Here is a 20,897-nt window from a genome sequence, read left to right on the forward strand (position 1 = left end):
ATACAGATCTTTATAAGTCATTCTCTTATGTCTAGGTATTGAAAACAGGTATGATCGGTTTGTGACAAAATTAAACCTCGAATTGAAACCTTAAGAAAAAGATATCTAAATAATCCCAACTTTAATATATAAATATATATAATGTGATTTCACTCCTAGTAAGCAGTATATGAAACTTCAATTAATTCTGAGGTGGTTTGCTTCTATGAGTTGTGTATTTGCGATAAAATTGCAACAAGCTTTGAATAATGTCTTTTCTTTTTCTTTTTTTACTTTTATGTTAATGATATGTTTAGAGACAATAATAAAAAAAATATTAATTTTTTACTAGTATGTCGCAAGCATAAAGAAGAAGAAGATTAACATAAACACTGAAAAAACTTAACAAACACTAGAAAAATGAAAAATTCTTAAGGATATGACCTGTTCTCGGAACCTTGCATTAATACCAACTGATTCAAATCTCTTAATTACATGGTCATGCAACCTGTAATTAAGATTGATTTCTGATCCTGAAAAGTTGAAAGTGATCTAATAGGAGTGTGACACAAGGAAACCTATCTCAAGGTAAAGTCCAATGATGCCACAAAATCAATTAATCTTCAATAAGTCAGATTCATTTCGTTCAAGAACCAAAGAATGCAAGAATCTCTCTCACATATTAAACTGAAAAGTTCAAAAGTATTATTCATCAAAGGTGCTGAAATTTAGGCTTTACATGTGTTTAAATAGTTTTGAGAAATTAACTCTAATAAATCTACTTTTATGGGCTAAATTGATTCACTTACAAAACCTGACCTAAAACCTTTACTAGTAATCCTAAACCCTAATTCAAATAAGCTTTGTATCCTAGCAGAAAACAAAATATTAATTAAGCTTAAACAAACCTTGCGTTGTAACTAATAAAATAAAAATAAAGCCCGTAAGTCTAAGTCTTGTTCTATTGTGAGAAGAGAAGGAAAAAAAAAACATTATAGGTCTGATACAAGACTTATTTATAATTTATCATGCGACTCAATAATCCTAAGAACTAAAACAGAAGTTGTTGCCCCTTTGGTTTCCAAGTTAGAATAAGATTCTTATCTCAACCTTGTCTTTATCCTTTGTTTGGAAGGAAAATAATGTTGCCTTTAGTGCTCCTCTTTTTCACCTCTTGGTATCCTTCAAATACTAGAAAACATAATTAAATTCCTAAATTATTCTCTTTGCACAATAAGAAAACTTTGTCGCCACATGTGTTTTCTAAGTCAACTAGAATTCCTTTATTTCATTTACTATAAGGAAACAAAATAAAAAAAATAAATTCTAATATTTAAATGAAATAATTAATGTTCGCACACATAATAGGAAATCTAAAACTAGTTAGGAATCCACAAAACACATGGAAACATCACAAAACAAGGTTGGCTAAAACTAATACAAAATTGGCAGCTTTGTTGTAAAAACTTCCTGGCCCAAATAAGGGTGGATTGGGTCCCTCTTACACATGAATTAAATGTACTAAGGCCTTCTTTTGATGCTCAAAAGGATCCCAAGTTCAACCTTGACCGAAACATGCATTACCAGTTCATCCAATGCTTCTTTTAATGCCTTCGTTTTGAACTTCATAATGAGCCCATTTGAAATGTGTATAGGGAGTGTTGAATTATGAATTTGACATAGAATTGATGTTCTTTTAAATGTGTTAAAGTTGTGATGTGTGCGCGTATAGTTTTGAAAATATTAGAAATTACGATAGTGTATATATTTGTTTCAATTTTGTGATTCTATGTGTTTTATAGGCATTTTCCCTTAAAGGTCCCAATCCCCGAGAAAGTGCTACCAATATATCTAGCCTTCGTACATGTCTTTGTAATGTATGATGAAAGATTTGAAAAATAAATTTATATGCATGCAATCAAGAAAGTGTTGTAACCTTATATACTATATTGTACATATAATAATGTACCAATGTATTTGTGGATTTAATTGATAGATGGTGAGACTAAGACTTTCTTCATGGTATTGTGTAAAAAATTTATTACCTATTATACATGTATACGATTATTAAAAAATATGCAAATTGCATTTAAAAAGTTTAGATTGTTACAAGTTAGGTGACAACAACTTTTTGTCTGAACATGTCATATATGTTTTGCCTAACTACTACCTCTAATACTATATTATCATAAGCAAATCATTCAAATCATACAATTTTTAAGCAAGATCTAATTTTATAGCATTAAACATGTTTGATTAACAATAACCTTGAGTAGCTCAATCATGTTTGCATTTTTAATACAAAAAAAAATATTGCATGATTTAGCATACCAAAAAACATTAAAAAATAGTTTTTTATAATTTGCATGTATTATGAATTTAATAATAAGTTTATTAAAGACATGAAGACTTGATCTAAATTTCAAAAACACTAAAAAAGTTAATCTGTTTATTTTAATATAAAGGAACAAATTATAAAATATATTCCCGATATTAAAAGAAACAAATGCAAAATATGTTTTGACTCTAAAATGGTTAGGCTTGACTCCTGATATTTCATTAAGACCCTCTACCTATAATTGATAAGAAATTTTAACAACAATTTTGATATCACTATATTGTGCATTTTTTACCATAGCATATGTACTTTCTTACTTGTCATTACACCCCTATTGCATATCAGAAATAGCTTATGAATTAAGATCCTCATATGAATGATGCCATAATAATCATAGTTCATTTTATATATTGACCTAAGTTTATCCAAATTATTAGCTTCTGTATTTTTTTTTCTCATTGAAAAATAATAAATAAAAAAAAACATTTTGTTAAGGTTTTTGGTTATTGCATCATATGGAGTTAGTGTAGAATATTGACACTTATATTCATCAACTAAATAGTTTATAATAAGTAAAGAATATCCTATTACTTTGACTAACTATTTTCTAGACCAATGATTAAGATCTAATAATTGGCCTGATTATTAGTACCAATAAAATCAAGTCAAAATAATAAGATCACCTCATAACCTATTCATGAAACTATTACCTTCTATGCACTAGTTTTTTCTTAGTATTTTTTATCAATCAAACCATAAATGCCATATAATAGGTTTATCCATGATGATATCATTGTCTTGTTTTAATTCAAGGATGATATTGAGGCGAGGGTGATCAACGAAAAAAATTAGTTATACCTTGGCCTTTATTTATTGTTTATAATATTTAATGTCAAATAAACTTGAACACTGTTAAAATTCATTTACCAATATGACATCATAAAAAAGATAATGTAAATTGGCATGTCAAACCTACTCCTGGAATTATTTTTGGTGGGCCAAGCATGTTGGGTTACTTAGACTCGTGCTCTTGTTATATATATATTTCTTAATTTAAGTTTTTTTTTAAATAAACTAATTTAGAATATCATAAATATATTTTCATTATGTTGATTAATTAATTAATTATATATTTTAAATATTATTTTATTAAATACCATTTAATTTTTATTTTTTTTCCAAATAAAATCATAACAGTCTTTTCATAATATTAACAAGTTTTTTTTAAAGCTCATCATTATTTTTTTAAAATTGTATTTTTTTATATTAGTATTTAATTTTATTATTATATAATTAAATAAAAATTATTTTTAAAAAATAATGTTACTGAGTCAATCAAGTTCATGACCTGGGTCACATTGATTTAGCAAGTTAGCTTATGTTAGTAAAGGTTAATTAAAGATGTTGTCGTCTCAATACTTGAAATAAAAATATTTATCTTATATACATGGAATTTTAAGTACATAATGAAATTTTTACAGGGAAATAAAAAGATATTAGAAACACCTGTATATTTTATTTTTCTTACATTCAAATTTTTTTTAGCCCGGTTTGCTACAAAACATAAGTATTAATCAAGCTAATTTAGAAAATTAATTTTATAGGAAATCAGTAATCTAATAATTACGAAATTTACTCCAAGTCCCTACATAGAAAATAATAATAAAAAGAAAAATCTCAGCAAATGATTCCGGAGGTGAAGTGAACTATGAATATATGGTTGATGACAGGATAACAACTGATCCTTCCATTTAATTCAACTACCAACCACCGTTCTGTTCCATCCATTTAGTTCTCGGGTTCTTCCTATTCGTAGGTCATTTATGGCATGCGGGAGGCTCGTGCACGAAATTTACTAAATGGCAGTACACAATCAGAGAAGAGGGACACGGTCCGTGGCATAACTTTCAAGGAGAAAAGTATTAACATTTTTGTGTACTTTTCTCACCACACATTGTCTTGTTGGAAAGCTGTCCTTTTAGAAGCAATAATGCCATGAAAACCACCGATCGCGACTCCTAACGGCCATAATTAAGAGGATGCTGATAAAGTTGGTATATTATATTTTTTAATAAGTTAATTAAATATAAATTATAATTTTAAATAAAATTAAATTGAATAAATTAAAATTTTTAATTTATTTTTAATTTAATAATTAATTGATTTATATTTAAAGATTAAATATAACATTTAAAAAACCTGTCATGATCCACTAAATATTAGAAAAATTATAAGTGATTTGACTTAACTTTTTAGTTATTAGTTTTTTTATGTAATTATTATCGTTTTATTATGAATATTCTGATTTAAAAATTATAGCATGGAGTATGTCTGTTTTGTTAAATCGTTTTAGTTCGCAATATTATTGCCATTGATTCTTTGAATAAAATTTTAAAACTCTTTTCAAAACTCATTCCATCTTGACCAAGGATTTCACAATCAATATTATTTGAAAACAAATAGAACATTTTCTTAATTCACCTACGGTGATAAATTTTCTTTTGATTACTTAAATACCTTCATATAATTTATGTTACACCTAATATCTACCTATTTGTTACCCTATATAGGAAAACTTAGTGATTTCAAGTTTAAGGATCACTTACACAAATATCACGAGAGCCTTTCAATAGATATAAGTAATCTCTCCATATAGAATTCTCTTGCGGGTTAGTTCAATGTATACGTCATTTGACAAGCACCTACATATTAGTGCCAGGTATCCTTCATACCTTAGTTTATAAGTGCAATTGCTTCCTTTCATAAAGGAAGAAACATAATATGCATCGATCTCAACAACTCTAATAAATACTCAATTTTAATAGAACATTGACTAGAAATATTTAGAAACAATGCTTTAATATAATAAGAGTCTCATAATTATAACAACTTTATAATTTTCTTTGCAAAATATTTTTGTCTCATAGACTTTATCTTTATACTAGATTCATTACTTAAACATTAAATTCATTAATCAGATATAAATGAATATTAAAGATAAAGAAAGCTTTTATTAATAATAAATATGTTTTATATGAATAAAATCAGTATTACGTGTAACCAACTGATTAGCTATAAGGTATATTCACTAACAATCTTTCACTTGCACTAAAGCTAATCATTCATGTATCTAATATCATATCCCTCCATATGATGATCATGTTTTTGTTAGGATAGTGTTTAGTAAGAGGATCTGCAAAATTTTCTTGAGTTGGTACTCATTCTATCTTTACTTCTCTCCTCTCTATAATTTTTCTAATCAAATTGAATCACTTAAGTACATGTTTGGATCTTTGATGAGACCTTGGTTCCTTTTCTTGTGCAATGGCTCCATTGTTATCACAGTACATGATTACTTGATCAACAATGCTAAGAACCACATTTAGTTCAATAATAAACTTCTTGATTCAAAAAACCTTTTTTCCATCTCAAACACATCAATGTATTCATCTTCAGTTATAGGATTAGTTGTGGTCTCTTATTTAAAACTCTTCCAACTCATAACACCACCATTTAGAGTAAAAACATATCCTAAATGAGATTTGTTATCATCAATATCTAATTGAAAAGTAGCATCTGAAAAACCATGAACTTCTATTTCATGTCCTTCATTGACCAAAAAGATATTATTAGTTCTTCTTAAGTGCTTCAAAATGTTTTTAACTATCTTCCAATGACTCTAACATGGATTAGATTGATATATATTTATTATGCTTAAAGCATAAGATACATCTAGTCTTGTTGATTAGTACTTAAAAATGCATTTTTATCAAAGTTTTATATCATTATTTTGCACTTAAAGTATCAATAACTCCTTAACTAGAGCATGTTTTATAATAATATGTCTAATAATATAAGATACCTTTAATTTATGGTAAATGTTCATCTTAAATGCAGGCCTATCACATAAATCAAAGGATTGATTAATGTGTTTAACTACTGAAATTGAGAAGACAAAGAGAGGGCTAAGCTTAAAAAAGAAATGCTGGTTTAGTCCAAACTGAAACACCATTCGGTTATTGGATCATAACTAGAGCTGTAGAACTTGGATTTAGGTCTGGTTTATATGTATGGAAAGCTAAGGCATAAGCCTAAAACTTTCATAAAGAGTCCAAGATTTAAAAGTGTCATTTTCGAGTTCAAATGGTAGCAACAACGGAGAAGTCGGAATCTGTCTTGCAGCCCAGACACTGTGCAGTGTTCAACCCATATCTTGAGTTCTAGAAGTTCAAATGCACCAATTCCTATTTTGTTAGAAAGCTGAGACAATTTTCTAGAACTTTCATGAAGACTATCTGTTCAAATTCTGATGTTAGCAATGGCGTTTTCTGCAGACAAGAAGATAAGGAGTGTTACCAAGTCAAGAGGTGGCCACCCACTCAATAATTAGTCATCAAGTCAATAGTTCTGAATTTTGGACTATAAAAGGTGGCATTTGCCATGCATTTAGGCATCTTGGTTTTCAGATCAAATCATGTTCTTCCTCTCTCTCTCTTTATATTTTTGTAATGCTTAAGTTTTATTTATATTAATCTCTTGTTTATGCTTTTCATTTCCTTTCCTTTACCTAGTTAACTTATATCTTATTTATGTTCTTATCATGTTTATTTATGTTTCTCCCTTTCATTATGTTTAGCTAAGTTTATTATGTCAAGGTGAAAAGGTTACACTGATGGTGTAAGAATAAGTATAGTATAAACTCAACATGGACTTTAATGTTTGATACTAACATATTTTGTATTTGTTATCTTGTTCACTTTTAATACTTTGCTTGTTAAATGGTTAATCTAGATTTATGTTGTATAACCCTTGGTACAACAAATACTTGGCACTTTCATAGGCCAACCGTATGGTATAATCGACACCTGTGCTATTAAAGGAACTTGATTTATTGTTAATATAAGTTATAATCATGAATACCTGACAACATTTATAAGTATTAGCATTATTCGAATATGATAACTGATGTAATCATGTTAACAATTTATAATTCGATTGGAACCTCCTTTATGTATGGTTTCTAGTTGGGTAATAAAAATAGTTTATACTATACTTGTTTGAAATACCATTAGTGGATCCTCTAACCTTGACAATTGTTTTATATTTGTTTAAATCCTTGCATCAATATCACATCCCAAAGCTCTCTTCAACTCCTTTTCTGTTATTATCTATTTCATTATTTGTAGTTTATATAGTCAACCTCCCTATGGTCTTGCCGAGTTATTTATTACTTCGACACAATGCACTTGGGATAAGACATCAATCTTTTAATTGTGTCACTTGTACATAGCATCACATATATAATGGATCATATAACTAAATCATAGAGAATCCTTTCCATCCCATATCTCTCAACTTATGTCTTAAAACACATATCTTTAGATAGACGTAGTCCTTATGAAATAGATAAATATCCTCCTTGGATTCTTCCATGCTAAACTGTTTTAGCATATTGTCTATGTATGTGGATTGAAACAATTTAAGCAACCTTCTATATCTATCTCTATAAATCTTTATTCCCAATATATAAGCTATTTATCCTATATTCTTCATGGAGAAGATATTGGACAACCAAATCTTTACTGATTGGAGTAAATGAATGTTGTTTCTTATTAATATTATGTCATCTACATATAATATTAAGAAAACAACTCTACTTCTATAACTTTTTTTATAAACACAAGGTTCATCCATATTTTTTATGAATCAAATTCTTTGATTATCTCATCAAAACAGATATTCCAACTCCTTGAAGCTTGTTTAAGTTCATAAATAGATTTTTGTAGATTACATACTTTGTTAGTAAGTTTTATAGACTTAAAATCTTCAGGTTGTGTCATATACACATCTTTATAAAGATTCCCATTCAGGAGTTCAGTTTTCACATCCATTTGTCAAATCTCATAATCATGGCATGCAACTATAGCTAGAAAAGTTCTTATGGATTCTAACATAGTTACCAACGAAAAGGTTTCATCAAAGTGAACCTACTGTCTTTTTTTTATAACCTTTAGCAACTAATATAGCTTTGTACATTTGTATATTGCCATCTATGTTAATCTTTCTCTTATAGACCCACTTATATCCAATAGGTTTTATCCCTTCAAGTGGATCAACCAAAGTCCATACCTGATTGGTGTACATAGAATCCATTTTAGATTTCATGGCTTCAAGCTATTTTTTGGAATTAATATTAGATATTGCTTACATATAGTTAGTAGGCTCATCAAGTATGAGCAACTCGTCATCATTAGCTTCCACGAGAAGTTGATATCTCAATGGTGTATAACGTGTCCTACCAAATCTATGGAGCTCTTATGTTTCTTGAGTTTTAAGCTAAACATCAAATGTTATAGTCTTAGGCTCTTGTTCCACCTAGATGTCTATTTATGGTTCTTGAACTTTATAAAGTTTTATTTTTTCTCCTACTACTCATTTCAAGAACAAGTTCTTTTTCTAGAAAGGTAGCATATTTTGAGACAAACATCTTTTGCTCAACAAGATGATAGAAATAATATTCAATAGATTCTGTTGGATATCCAACAAACTTACAATTATCTGACTTAACTCCTAACTTTTCAGATACTATACACTTCATATAATCGCTACATCCCCCAAATCTTTATGTATGATATGTTTAGTCTCTTACCATTCCATATCTTATATGGATTTTTATCAATAAATTTTGATGGAACCCTATTTAAAAGATAAGCAACAGATTACAGGGCATAGCCTTAAAAAGAAGGTGGAAGGTTTGCATAGCTTATCATGGACTGTACCATATAATTTTTACTTTCAGAAAGTCCATTAAGTTGTGTTCTAGGAGGTGTCCATTGTAAGAGAAGCCCATTATTTTTAGATAATCTTGAAATACTTAGCTCAAGTATTCACCGCCTCGATCCAATTGAAGTATTTTGATACTCTTTTCAGTTTGTTTTTCAACTTCATTTTCTGAATTCTTTGAACCATTCAAATAATTCAAACTTGTGTTTCATTAAATATACATAACCATATCTAGGATAGTCATTAGTAAATGTAATAAAATAAGTATATCCACCTATGACACAAATCGTCATTGGTCCATATACATTTGCATGTATTAGACCTAACAATTCCTTGGACCTTTCACCTTTTCCAGTAAATGGTGTTTTAGTTATATTACCTAATAAACAAGCTTCGCAAGTTTCATACGATTCATAATTAAAAGAATCAAAATACCCTTCTACATGTAATTTAGAGATTCTTATTTCATTAATATGACATAGTCTACAATGCCATAAATATAAAGGATATTATTATCTAGTCTATTCTTCTTGTAATTTATATTTGAACATGGTCATTTCAAAAACCTACAAACCATTTGTATAATAATCAGATCCATAAAAAAGCATCATTATTATAAAAAAAAAGCGACATTTGCCCTCAATAATAAAAAGCATCATTATTATAAAAAAAAAGCGACATTTGCCCTCAATAATAAATTTAAATCCATTAAAAGCTAAGTAAGAAATGGATAAAATGTTTCTAGAAAGTATTGGAACAAAATAACAATTATTAAGTTCTGATATTAGACCCCTTTGAAAGTAAAATAATATGTTCCTACAGCTCATCTATCAACTCTTACTCTATTTCCAACTCGTAAGTCCACTTCGCCTTTATTTAATCTCCTAATTTTCTTTAGCTCCTGCATATTATTGCAAATGTAAAAACTACATCTGGTATCCAATACCCAAGAACTATTATGTGAAGTAGAAAGATAATTTTCAATCATAAACATACTTGAAGTAGAAACCTTAATAAGTTTCCTTTCCTTCACAGTTACAAGATATTACTTACAATTTTTCCTTTAATGGTAATCCTTGCCATAATGATGAAAAATACCCTTATCTTTTTTAATGCCCCTTATACGCTTCTTTTCTTTAAAGATAAAACCTTTATTATTTTTATTTTTCTTAGACATTTTAGAAGACTGAACTAGGAGAACAAGATTTTTTTTCTTTCTTAAGGGCCCTTTCAATAGTTTTAAGCAATTCCAGCAATGTACTATCCAATTTATTCATGTGATATTTCATAATGAATTGTGAAAATCTTTGGGGTAATGACTACAAGACTAAGTCAACACTTAACTCATGGTCTATGACAAAGCCTTAATAACCTATTTTCTCAATATAGTCAATCACTTCAAAACATGGGTATTCATAAATGAACCTTCTGTCATATTGCAACATAACAATTCCTTAGAGGTCTTATACCTCTCAATTTTACTAGCTGCATCAAACAACTTTTTGAGATGCATAGTTATAGTATGACCATCCATATTCTTATGTTTCATTTGAAGTTCTGGTCATGATGGCTAACATCACACATGCAACCTACTCAACGTCATCAATATGATGTTGATATGTATTCCTAACTTCTTCATCATCATCCTCATCAGGAGCAAGAAGAATTGGATTTTCAAAAACATATAACCTTCTTTCTTGCTTTAGAACAATTTTCACATTACGATACCAGTTCAAGAAGTTTGGTCTAGTTATTTTTTTAGCATCGAGTATGCTGCTTAGGGATATGTTACTACTCATTTTGATCTATCAACTTGTTTATAATAGCAAGTATTAGTTTTATGCATACTTATTTAAATCCAAATTCAAATAAGGTCTTTAATCTTAACTTGGTCTCCCACTATTTTCTTGTAAATTAATAGCCCTTACCATTAATTAAGGAAATCTCGCTTAGATCTCCTAGTGGTCTAGTATTCCATTTAATTTATATGACCTTAAATAACTCAATAAATCAAAATAAATTAAATTAGGTATGTAACATAGCTTATCAATTACATCTTTATGTGACTCCTAGATCAATTAAGTGATAACTCTTTATCTAAACATATCATATATGTTTTGCCTAACGCCTTTAATATTTTATGATCATACATAACTCATCCAAATTATATAAGTTAGTTAAGCATGACCCAATTTTATAGCATTAAACATATTCGATTAATGATAGCCTTGAGTAGCTCAACAAGTTATCTATGAGTAGAACTTTGGTTTTATGCATATAAAATCAGAAGGCAACAAATCATGTTCTCAACATGTACCTAATATATTAATGAGCAATTTATTATTAATTTTAATTAGGTCTCATTTCATGGTATAATTGATATATCATTGATGTAGCCATATTATTCGATAGTTTCACCCACATCTACCTAATGTTTTGGCCATGTTTTATATATAAAATGCCTTGATATTCTTTGTTTTATGTTTTGAAGGCATTTTTGGATGAAAGATGCAAAAAGGAGTAAATTGGAGGTAATTGGCAAATTTGATGTTCAGTCGATGTTTTGTGCAGAGCGTGAGTTCTAGAGATCGAAATGAAGTGATTCCAGTGGCACTAAAAAGCTAACATCCATACCTTTCTGGAAATGTAATGCAAGAAAAATAAAAGGAGAAAGATCATGGAAATCACACCCTGCAAAGTCAAATCTCGCATTCTGCCAATGTTGACCTTTGGCTATTAAAAATTTAATATCTGGAGCTACAGAAGTCCAATTTATGCAAACTCAATTTTCTTGGATTCCTAATTCAAAGACCTATCCACGCTCCAAATTTGATTTTCCAAAGATGACAACAGAATTCTGCCAGCAAACAGGTTTCGTGAAGAAACGAGTCCAAATTACATTCCGAAGCATCTAAACCGACATCCAAGTTTTTATATCAGCAATTTAGCTCCTCTAAGTCAGAGTTTGAAGATTTCATGCAAGGCTATTTCTCCTTTTTAGGAAAAATAGTTATTGAAGTACTTAAATGTAAACTGTCAACTTAAGGAATGACTATTTTGTAAAATAGAGACTAGGGTTTCTTAGCATATAAAAAGAGAAGAGAGGGAGAGTAGAAGGAGGCAGCAGTTAGCAGAGAATAAACACAAATTCTCTCCTCTACAAACCCAAAAATCATGCTCTTTTCATTCTTTAGAAGTAGTTGTTCAATAGTTATGCAAGGCTAAGCTCTTTTCTTGGTTGCAAGGACACAACAAACCTTCAGATTTAAAGAACCGTGAGATTTATTCTTCCTTCTATTTTCAGTTTATGTTATGAATGAGTATGATTGTTTTCCTATGCATATTTTCTATGATTGTTGTTGATGATTGCTAGAGCGGACTCTAAGTTATTGTTGTGAACAATCTATTGCTAAGTTTAATATCAAAACCGGAGTTGTGATATATGAACTTGTGAAGCAACTAAGCTTGATAATTGTGGCGGAACTACATTATTGAACTTAGGGAGAACATTTGAACAAAGTGATATAAGCTGCGGACAGCTTGTATGTTAATCTTGATGAAATTATCTAGTTCTTAAAGCTACCATTAAATTGAATCATTAGTGCAGACACTTTGATTGTTTATTGGTTAGGATTAGTTATACGGCGGATCCGTTAATTAATCAATGTTAAGAAAAGATAAAATTTCAGAACATAAATTGCAATTTTCATTTCAAGGATCGGTTCTAATTTCCGTTGGTGGATGTGTGCTTGCGACCAAAGTTTGTTTTTCTTGATAAGTTTCGGTTTTAATTGATTTTGTTTGCTAGTTTAATTGCTGCCATAGTTTAGATAATCACAAACCAAATCCCCCCAATTACATAACGTACAACATAAAAATCTGACTTGAAACTTCCTCGTGGGATCGACCCCTTGCTTGCTCTATACTATCTTGTGTGTTTTAAGTTAGGGTAATTAATTTGTGCGACCGCGACATCGCAACAATCATACATAACAATTATATATATTAATATACAACCTCAACTTGTCATTCTAATTGGATGATTATAAACATATCTAAACTAATTTTCTCTAGTTATCGAAGGGAATTAAGTGATCAAAACCTACGTAGCTAATGCAAATCTTCATAAGTCATTTACGAGCACCATAGTTGTATCCTTCACCTACATTCTTTCTTTGTCTTGAATTAGAAAATAATTTTTCTATTTAAATTCTTACATTTCTCAATTACATAATATTTACATAATTAATTAAGAAACCTTGAGTTACATTCGAATGGAATTAAATGAGAAAATAATTTTACAACCCTAGAAGGAAAATAAAGAAAAGGTAAGACACGCGGACCCTTTTGATATTACAATCATTCAACTATAAAACAAAATCACATTGGTCTTTAATGTTCATAACCATCCATCATACATAATAACACATTAATATGTATAAATAAATATATTACATGCTTCAATTCTAATTAATGACTTTATTTTAATTTTTAAAATAAAATTTCTAACACTTAAAAATATTAAATCAAATCCAATTTGATAATTTTTTAAAATTAATAAATTTCATTTAATATAAATTTTTTCTTTGAAAAACCTTAAAAATTTAATAAGAAAATTAATCATATTAAAATTATTATTAATATCCTAAATTATTTTATGATCAATTAAATAAAAATATTTTAGCTTTAAAATTCTTTACTTTAGAAAAAAAATATTTTTCTAAAAATTATTTAATTAAACATTTTAATTAAATCCTAATCCTATTAGGATATAACCAAAACTCAAAGATTTTGAATTAAATATTTTAATTCAATCCTAATCTAATTAGAAAAATTAATATTACAATTAATTTAATTTAAAGTTTTAATTTTAGAATATAAAATTAATATTTTATACAGGGGAAAATATAATTTCCCCCAATAATACCATAGAAGTAATTAGGCATAAGTTGCAGGGATAGATTCGTAATTCTACTACTTAAAACCCTTAAAAAGACTGCAGATGTAGAATCATAAAATCTACCCCTTCTTCTTGTTGCAGCAACAAGGCTAATGCAACCACTAGCATGGGCTGCCCACGATGGTGGCAGTGCAGGGCAACAGCCCTCGCGCTACCCAGTGTGGCGCCCATAGCAGTGCTTGACGTTGGTGTGGCTTTTTGCCAGTGGTGATTGGTTGTGCACGTAACACAACCAGGCATGCCAGCGACGCTGATGCCGCCACTAATGGCTGTTGCAGCCACTAGAAACCATTTTCTTAATTTCAACTGTGGATTTCGGCCATATCTAGCATGGATAGTAACCATTTTTTTAATTTCAATTGTGGATTTCGGCCATATCTAGCATGGATAGTAACCATACAGTTTTTTTTAAAAAAAAAAACATGAGAAAAAAAATATTTTTGGTAAAAATAAATTTTCAAAGAAATTGAATTCACAATTAATATCAATAACAATTAAAACATGCAATTAGCAACCCTAATTGTCTAACGAATGCTTTGATATCATTATTGAGTTTTTCAAAACACATACATGCAACATAAATAATAAATTTAAAATTTTTCTAGAGTTTCAAAGATCATGTTAGAAAGATCTAGAGTTATTTAAAGTTTATGCAAAGATTACCTAAAGATCAGATAAATATTTTTTTCAGCTTTAGATATTTGCTTTAAGGCTGAGTTATAATAAATCACAAATGAATGTTTCGATTTAAACATTATAGTATAGAATATGTCTGCTTTGTTAAATTGTTTTAGTTCTTAATATTATAACCATTGATTCTTTAAATAAAATTTTGTTATGTCTGCTTTGTTAGATCGTTTTAGTTCTTAATATTATAGTCATTGATTATTTGAATAAAATTTTAAAACTTTTTCAAAATTCATTTTACTTTGGCCAAAGATTTCACAATCAATACTATTTAAGAACAGATGAAACATTTTTCTTAATTCATTTAGGATGATGAATTTTCTTTTGATTACTCAAAAACCTTCATATAGTTTATGTTATTCTCAATATCTACCTATTTCTTACCCTTTATTAGGATAATATATGATCATGATCAAAACATAATATTTTTTAAATTTAAAGATTACTTATATAACTATCATGAGGACCTTTCAATAGATAGTTAATCCCTTCTTATGAAATTTTTTTATGGGTCAATTCAAAATTCTTTAAGATTAATTTTTCATTCCCCATAAATTTTCTAATTAAAATAAATTTCCAAAACCAAATTAAATGCCTAAAGAAGATCAATAACGTCCACAGCATTTCATCTCCCTCTGGTCCTCAATTCAGCATTGCCCTTTAATGTTTTCCTCTGTCTTTCATGAAGTCCTTGCGCGTATCTATATAAGAATAACAAGAGATGGGTAATATCCTGTGAAAACCCGGCAACGGAGTCTGAACTCCTTCAACAAGTACAGCTTCATATATATTACTACCTATTCTCTTGTTCCCTCTTGCTCACCATGGTGCCAACAATCCTCAAAACATCAGTTTCTGGCATCAAGCTATCATCGGTTGTGCCAGCCGAAGTGACAGGTGACAACGAGGACCGAAAACTAACAAATATGGACTTGGCCTTTAAGCTCCATTATGTCAGGGGTGTGTCCTTTTTCAGTAACGAAGCAGTCCAGGGTCTCACAATATACGACTTGAAAGAACCCATGTTTTCATTGCTCGCTCTCTATCCTACTGCTTCGGGAAGAATTCGGAAATCTGAATCAGGCAGACCTTTCATCAAGTGTAATGATGGTGGTGTTCGGATTGTTGAAGCGCACTGTGACAAAACCATTGAGGAATGGTTAAAGATGAACGATCACAAACCTCTTGATGATTATCTTGTCTACGATCAAGTTCTTGGTCCAGATTTAGGATTCTCTCCATTGGTCTTTGTTCAGGTAACGCCTATTACCCCCTATCAACACTAACATTTCATTTTGTTTTCTTTCTATTTTGGTTTACATGAAGCATTTCTGCCCGCAAAATTGGATAGTTGGAGTTCTGACTATGATGCAAACCCCAAGAATCTTGTAATTTATAATCTTGGAAAATTAAAAATCAGTTTGAAAAAAAAATGATACAAAGATTGTTCTAATAAAATAACCAATATTATTAGAATAAACCACGCAAATCACGAACAAGAAATATATATAAAAAAACACCACAAAGATAATATTCTTCAATAAATTAAATTTAATTTTTTAGAGAAACAAATAATACAAAAATATCTCACACACAACAATACACGACAAAATCAATGTATTATTCAAGAAGTCCGAAAAAAATTAAAATCTAAACCCTACCCTAAAATATATGGGCTGAATTAGATTCATTTTTTAAAAAAAAAATATACTAATTAAAACCAAAAACCAGAAAATAACTAATTAAAAATAAAGTTTGATGTGAAATTATTGCTGCCACAAAATATGAATAAAACATAACATGAAATAACCTAATTCCCTAGTTAAATTTAGGATAAGGCTGTTTACATGTCCTAGATAAACTAGGAAGGAAACTGTTAACTTTATAACTGCTTTTTATGCTAGGAAATCAGATCTGTTGTAGTAGTAATTGTCGCCCCATGTAGTTTCCTTCTTAGGCTATGATATTTAATTTGTAAGCTTAAATAATCCTCCTCTGAGTTGGAATGTTGATGTCGCCCATGCCTTTCCTTGTAGAGCTAAAATTCTCTTTCAAAACATGGAAAAGAATTAAAGCAACCTACCATTTTATGTAGCTGCCCCTTTAGTTTCCCTTTTTAGTTAGGATTTAATTAATTAATCCCTCTCGGAAACATTTAGTATAGTAATTAATAGTCCTTGTAGATAATGAAAACTCTTAATTAATTGCCACATCTCCATAACTGGGAAACACAATTGCCAAATTTAATTTCTTATTTTCATCTTTATCTTTTAATATTGAATTGATCGAAAATTAAATTTTATAATTATAATTAATTTTTTTATGGGGTTACCATAATCTCATAATCTAGATTCGTGAGTTAAACAGGTTGACTTGGTTTTTTTTATCATTTTTTAATTGATTTTTTTCAATGTCATTCTTTAATATTGGGTTGTTCAGGAATTAGATTTTATAATTTTTTTTATTTGCTTTCTATGAAGTTATCTCAATCTCCTCACCCGGGTTTGACAGGTTAATCCTGATTGACTCAGGTCATTATTCTGTCCTTTTTTTTATTTGATTTTGTTTTCAATTTAATCTTTCAACATTAGGTTGAATGAAAATTGAGCTTCATAATTTATTTTTAATTTACTTTCTATGAGTTATCAAAGTTTTATAACTTAAGTCGCGGGTTAAGCTAGTTAACTTGAGTTTTTTTCCCTTTTTTTAGTTGATTTTTTTTTCAATCTCATCCTGCAATATTGGTTTGACTGGAAATTAAGTTTCATAATTTGTTTCAGTTTGTGTTTTATAAGGTTATCACAGTCTCATGATACAGGTCACAAGTTTGTTTGGTTGACTTAGATGGTTTTTGGTATCACAAGACGATTCATGGACCTGATTATATTTAATAATTTTTTTCATTGGAATGTATTTTTATAGACATAAGCATAAAATCAATCAAATAAAGTTTAATAAAAAAAATCATGAAATGTTGTGCAAAAAAAGTGCTTGTTAATGTTATAAATAGAACTTTATAATATTACTTGAAAAAAAAATTGAATGATATCTAATAAAATAACATTCAAAACAAAATTTGAACTAATTTATTTTAATGAAGAATAATTAAAATCAAAGAAAAAAAAAGGATAAAAAAGAAGTCAAGTGTCTAGGTTTAGATGGGCTAGTGCGCTTCGCCCAAAAACAAAAAGGCTAGACACGGGGTGGGGGTGTTGCAAGCCCCTTTGGCCTTCCTTTTTTATTTGTCTTTAAATGAAAAAACGACATATCATTTGTCTATTTTTTTAAAAGACAAGATGACATGTCATTCACTGATTTTGCTCCAGCCACATCATGTGACCAAATAAATAGGTTTCCACCTTTTCTATCCATTTCCAACCCTTCTCCACCCAAAAACACATAAGAAACACCATATATACCTCAATTAATCATGACCTCAAAACAACCAATAATCAGTCCTAAAAAAACAAATATTAACTCGAGTTTAAAAACTTTCCAGCCCTGATTTACTTGTTTTGGTAATAAAACGGGTCAAAAACACCTAAAATTTGATCTTTTTTTACTGTTAAAATATGAATAACCAATAACTTTCTCTTTTATTTTATGATTTTTAACAACTCTCTCTCCTTTAAACTCATGGATTGAAACCTAAATAATGAAAGAAGTTTTGAACTAAAACATAAAGGTTTCAAAATAAAAGGATAAAAAAACTTGAAGGACATAAATTCTAAAAAAGTCGCCTCATGCATGGTAAAAAAAAGAAAAAGAGGTTGTATTTTTTTCACTATCAAATTTGTTCTTTAAAGTTTTAATATTGTTTTTTTAACAAAATTGAATCTTATTCTATGAAATTGAGCATCAATTTAATGATAATTTTTTTTAAAAAAAATTGTGATTTCCCAATAAAAAGGTAATTGAAAGGGATTATTGCCCCAAATTCTATCAATAAAATATTTAAAGATAAAATAGAAAAAAAAGAGTTTAGTGACCGAAATACAAAAATCTAAAAGATTAAAATGAAACACTTCTTTACCTCCCCACGCATCCGCATTAAATATAGAAAACCATTTAGTTTTTCCTTTAATGAATACGGGATATAATTGATAAATTCAGAGATTTGGGTTGAAATTGAAAGGCATATTAGAGTCATGAATGAAAATGAGATCTTTCGATGGAAAAAACTCTCATTGGACGTAACTTTCTTTCAAACAGTACTTTAATACAAATTATTTTATTCATTTTTTTTATAACTATGTAATGGTACTGGTATTTGGCAATTACGAGTTACAATTGTGCACTCATTTCACTGTTTGCCTTTTGTTCTTTTTATATTTTATGGAGTATATACTTAATTTGGTTATTTGATGAATGATGCTTATCAGTTCACTTGGTTCAAGTGTGGAGGAATGTCAGTGGGACTCAGCTGGGCCCATGTTCTTGGGGATCCATTCTCAGCTTCAACCTTCATCAACACATGGGGCAAAATTATGCAAGGTCACGTGCCATCAAGGTCTCCCCACGTGCCAAACACTAAAAACTCCAAATACCCACTTTCAACGACAAGAAGGAAGCCATTTTCCCTTAAACGGGTCGACCCAGTTGGGGACTATTGGTTAACTACCAATAACTGTAAAATGGAAACTCACTCTCTCCATGTCACCGCAGAACAACTTGACGACATACTATCAGACAATATTCGTGGTCAAAAGCAGCCAACTGAGTTATCCCATTTCCAAGTCCTCTCTGCAATAATATGGAAATCTTTGTCCAAGGTTAGGGAAGATTCAGGGCCAAGAATTGTGACAATTTGCACAGGAAATTCTCGAGTCAATGACCCTGAAGTTCCGAGCAACAACCTGGTGTTTAGTATTATTCAAGCAGACTTCTCGGTCGCGGAAGGAGAAATCTATGAATTAGCGGAATTGATTGCTGAGAAGCAGGAAGAGGAGAATAGCTTGATAGAAGATATAGTAGAGAGCGACAAGGTTGAATTCGACCGTATAGCATATGGAACAAATTTGACCTTTGTGGATTTGGAAGAAGCAAATATTTATGGGCTGGAATTGAAGGGGCAGAAGCCTATTTTTGCTAATTATTCCATCAAGGGAGTCGGTGAGGGAGGAGTTGTTTTAGTGCTACCTGCAGGGCCAGGAAATGGCAGTGGGAAAGTCAGTTCTGGGAGGACAGTGACAGTGACTTTGCCTGAAAATCAACTTTCAAGGCTAATGAATGAGCTCAAGTTACACTGGGGTCTTGCTTGAAGCAATAAAAAAAAAGGCATCTGCGGTTTTAAGATTTCGCTTGTTCTGTTATTGGATTTTGGCGTGCTGTTAGTGGAGTGCAAACTACTTACGTTGACAATCTACGATTAGCAAATGAAATAGATCACGATTAAAGCATTTGATGTAGTTAGTAACAAGCGGTTTGGTTGTTATTTTATATATATATATATATCATTTGTGTTTGATGGTTTGATTGTAATGCAATCAATTTATTTTGGCAACATACATTACAGTGTATTGATCAATGGAGTAAAAAATGTCTACTTTTCAGTCTAGGTTGATGAAGATTAGGCTTTGTTGAGGATTGCTACAAATGAACTGTATTTCTGGATACAGATAGGGTAATATTTAATGACAAGAAGTTCTATGTACATTCTTTGATCAGTCGAAGGATTTAGCATCGCAAATATGATTTGTGAAATGGCATGCATTTATGCTTTCCCGGACCAGGGATTGGGCGGCTGACCCATTCTCTGGTTGGATATATTAAAAAACTAATCTTGAGTTGAACTAGTTTGACCTTATCAACTAAGTTGGTTAACCTGTGACCCAGCCAAAAACATATTAAAAACCCAGTTGACTTTTAAAAACAAAATTAAAACACGTTGTTTTAATTCTTTTTTAAAATATTGACTCCGGTCAACTCGGGATAACCCACTTAATCCCCCATCTTTGACCCGAGCCTTGTATCAGTCAATCCTCGAGTTGAGTTTAATAACTATCCTTGACAGTTCCCAAAATGAGCTAAATCCCGAATAGAGCGCATCATGAAGATTCATGACGACAAGGTCTTGCAAAGAAAATCTTTTTAGTTCTTTATCAGTAATGATGTTTGGAAAAGAAATTTAGCATTATGTTAGAGGATCTT

At 29.8% G+C, this 20,897-nt stretch overlaps 1 protein-coding gene across 1 annotated transcript; it reads left to right on the forward strand.

Annotated features, from left to right (window-relative positions):
• The first annotated feature begins 15,343 nt into the window (after positions 1–15,343).
• Positions 15,344–20,220, forward strand: LOC133693760 (protein ECERIFERUM 2). Its single transcript, XM_062115049.1, has 2 exons — positions 15,344–16,003; positions 19,130–20,220. Exons 1-2 carry the CDS (start codon positions 15,572–15,574, stop codon positions 20,006–20,008), a joined length of 1,311 nt encoding a protein of 436 aa, XP_061971033.1. The 5' UTR covers positions 15,344–15,571; the 3' UTR covers positions 20,009–20,220.
• The last annotated feature ends 677 nt before the right edge of the window (positions 20,221–20,897 follow it).

This window comes from Populus nigra, chromosome 5 (genome assembly GCF_951802175.1).
Source record: "Populus nigra chromosome 5, ddPopNigr1.1, whole genome shotgun sequence".
In the NCBI taxonomy this organism is placed as follows: domain Eukaryota; kingdom Viridiplantae; phylum Streptophyta; class Magnoliopsida; order Malpighiales; family Salicaceae; genus Populus; species Populus nigra.

Bases quoted from the DNA above. Each gene is read 5' to 3' on its own strand.
- LOC133693760 (XM_062115049.1), top strand. From the start codon at position 15,572: ATGGTGCCAACAATCCTCAAAACATCAGTTTCTGGCATCAAGCTATCA. The intron at 16,004-19,129 runs GTAACGCCTATT...GATGCTTATCAG, and splicing joins CTCCATTGGTCTTTGTTCAG to TTCACTTGGTTCAAGTGTGG.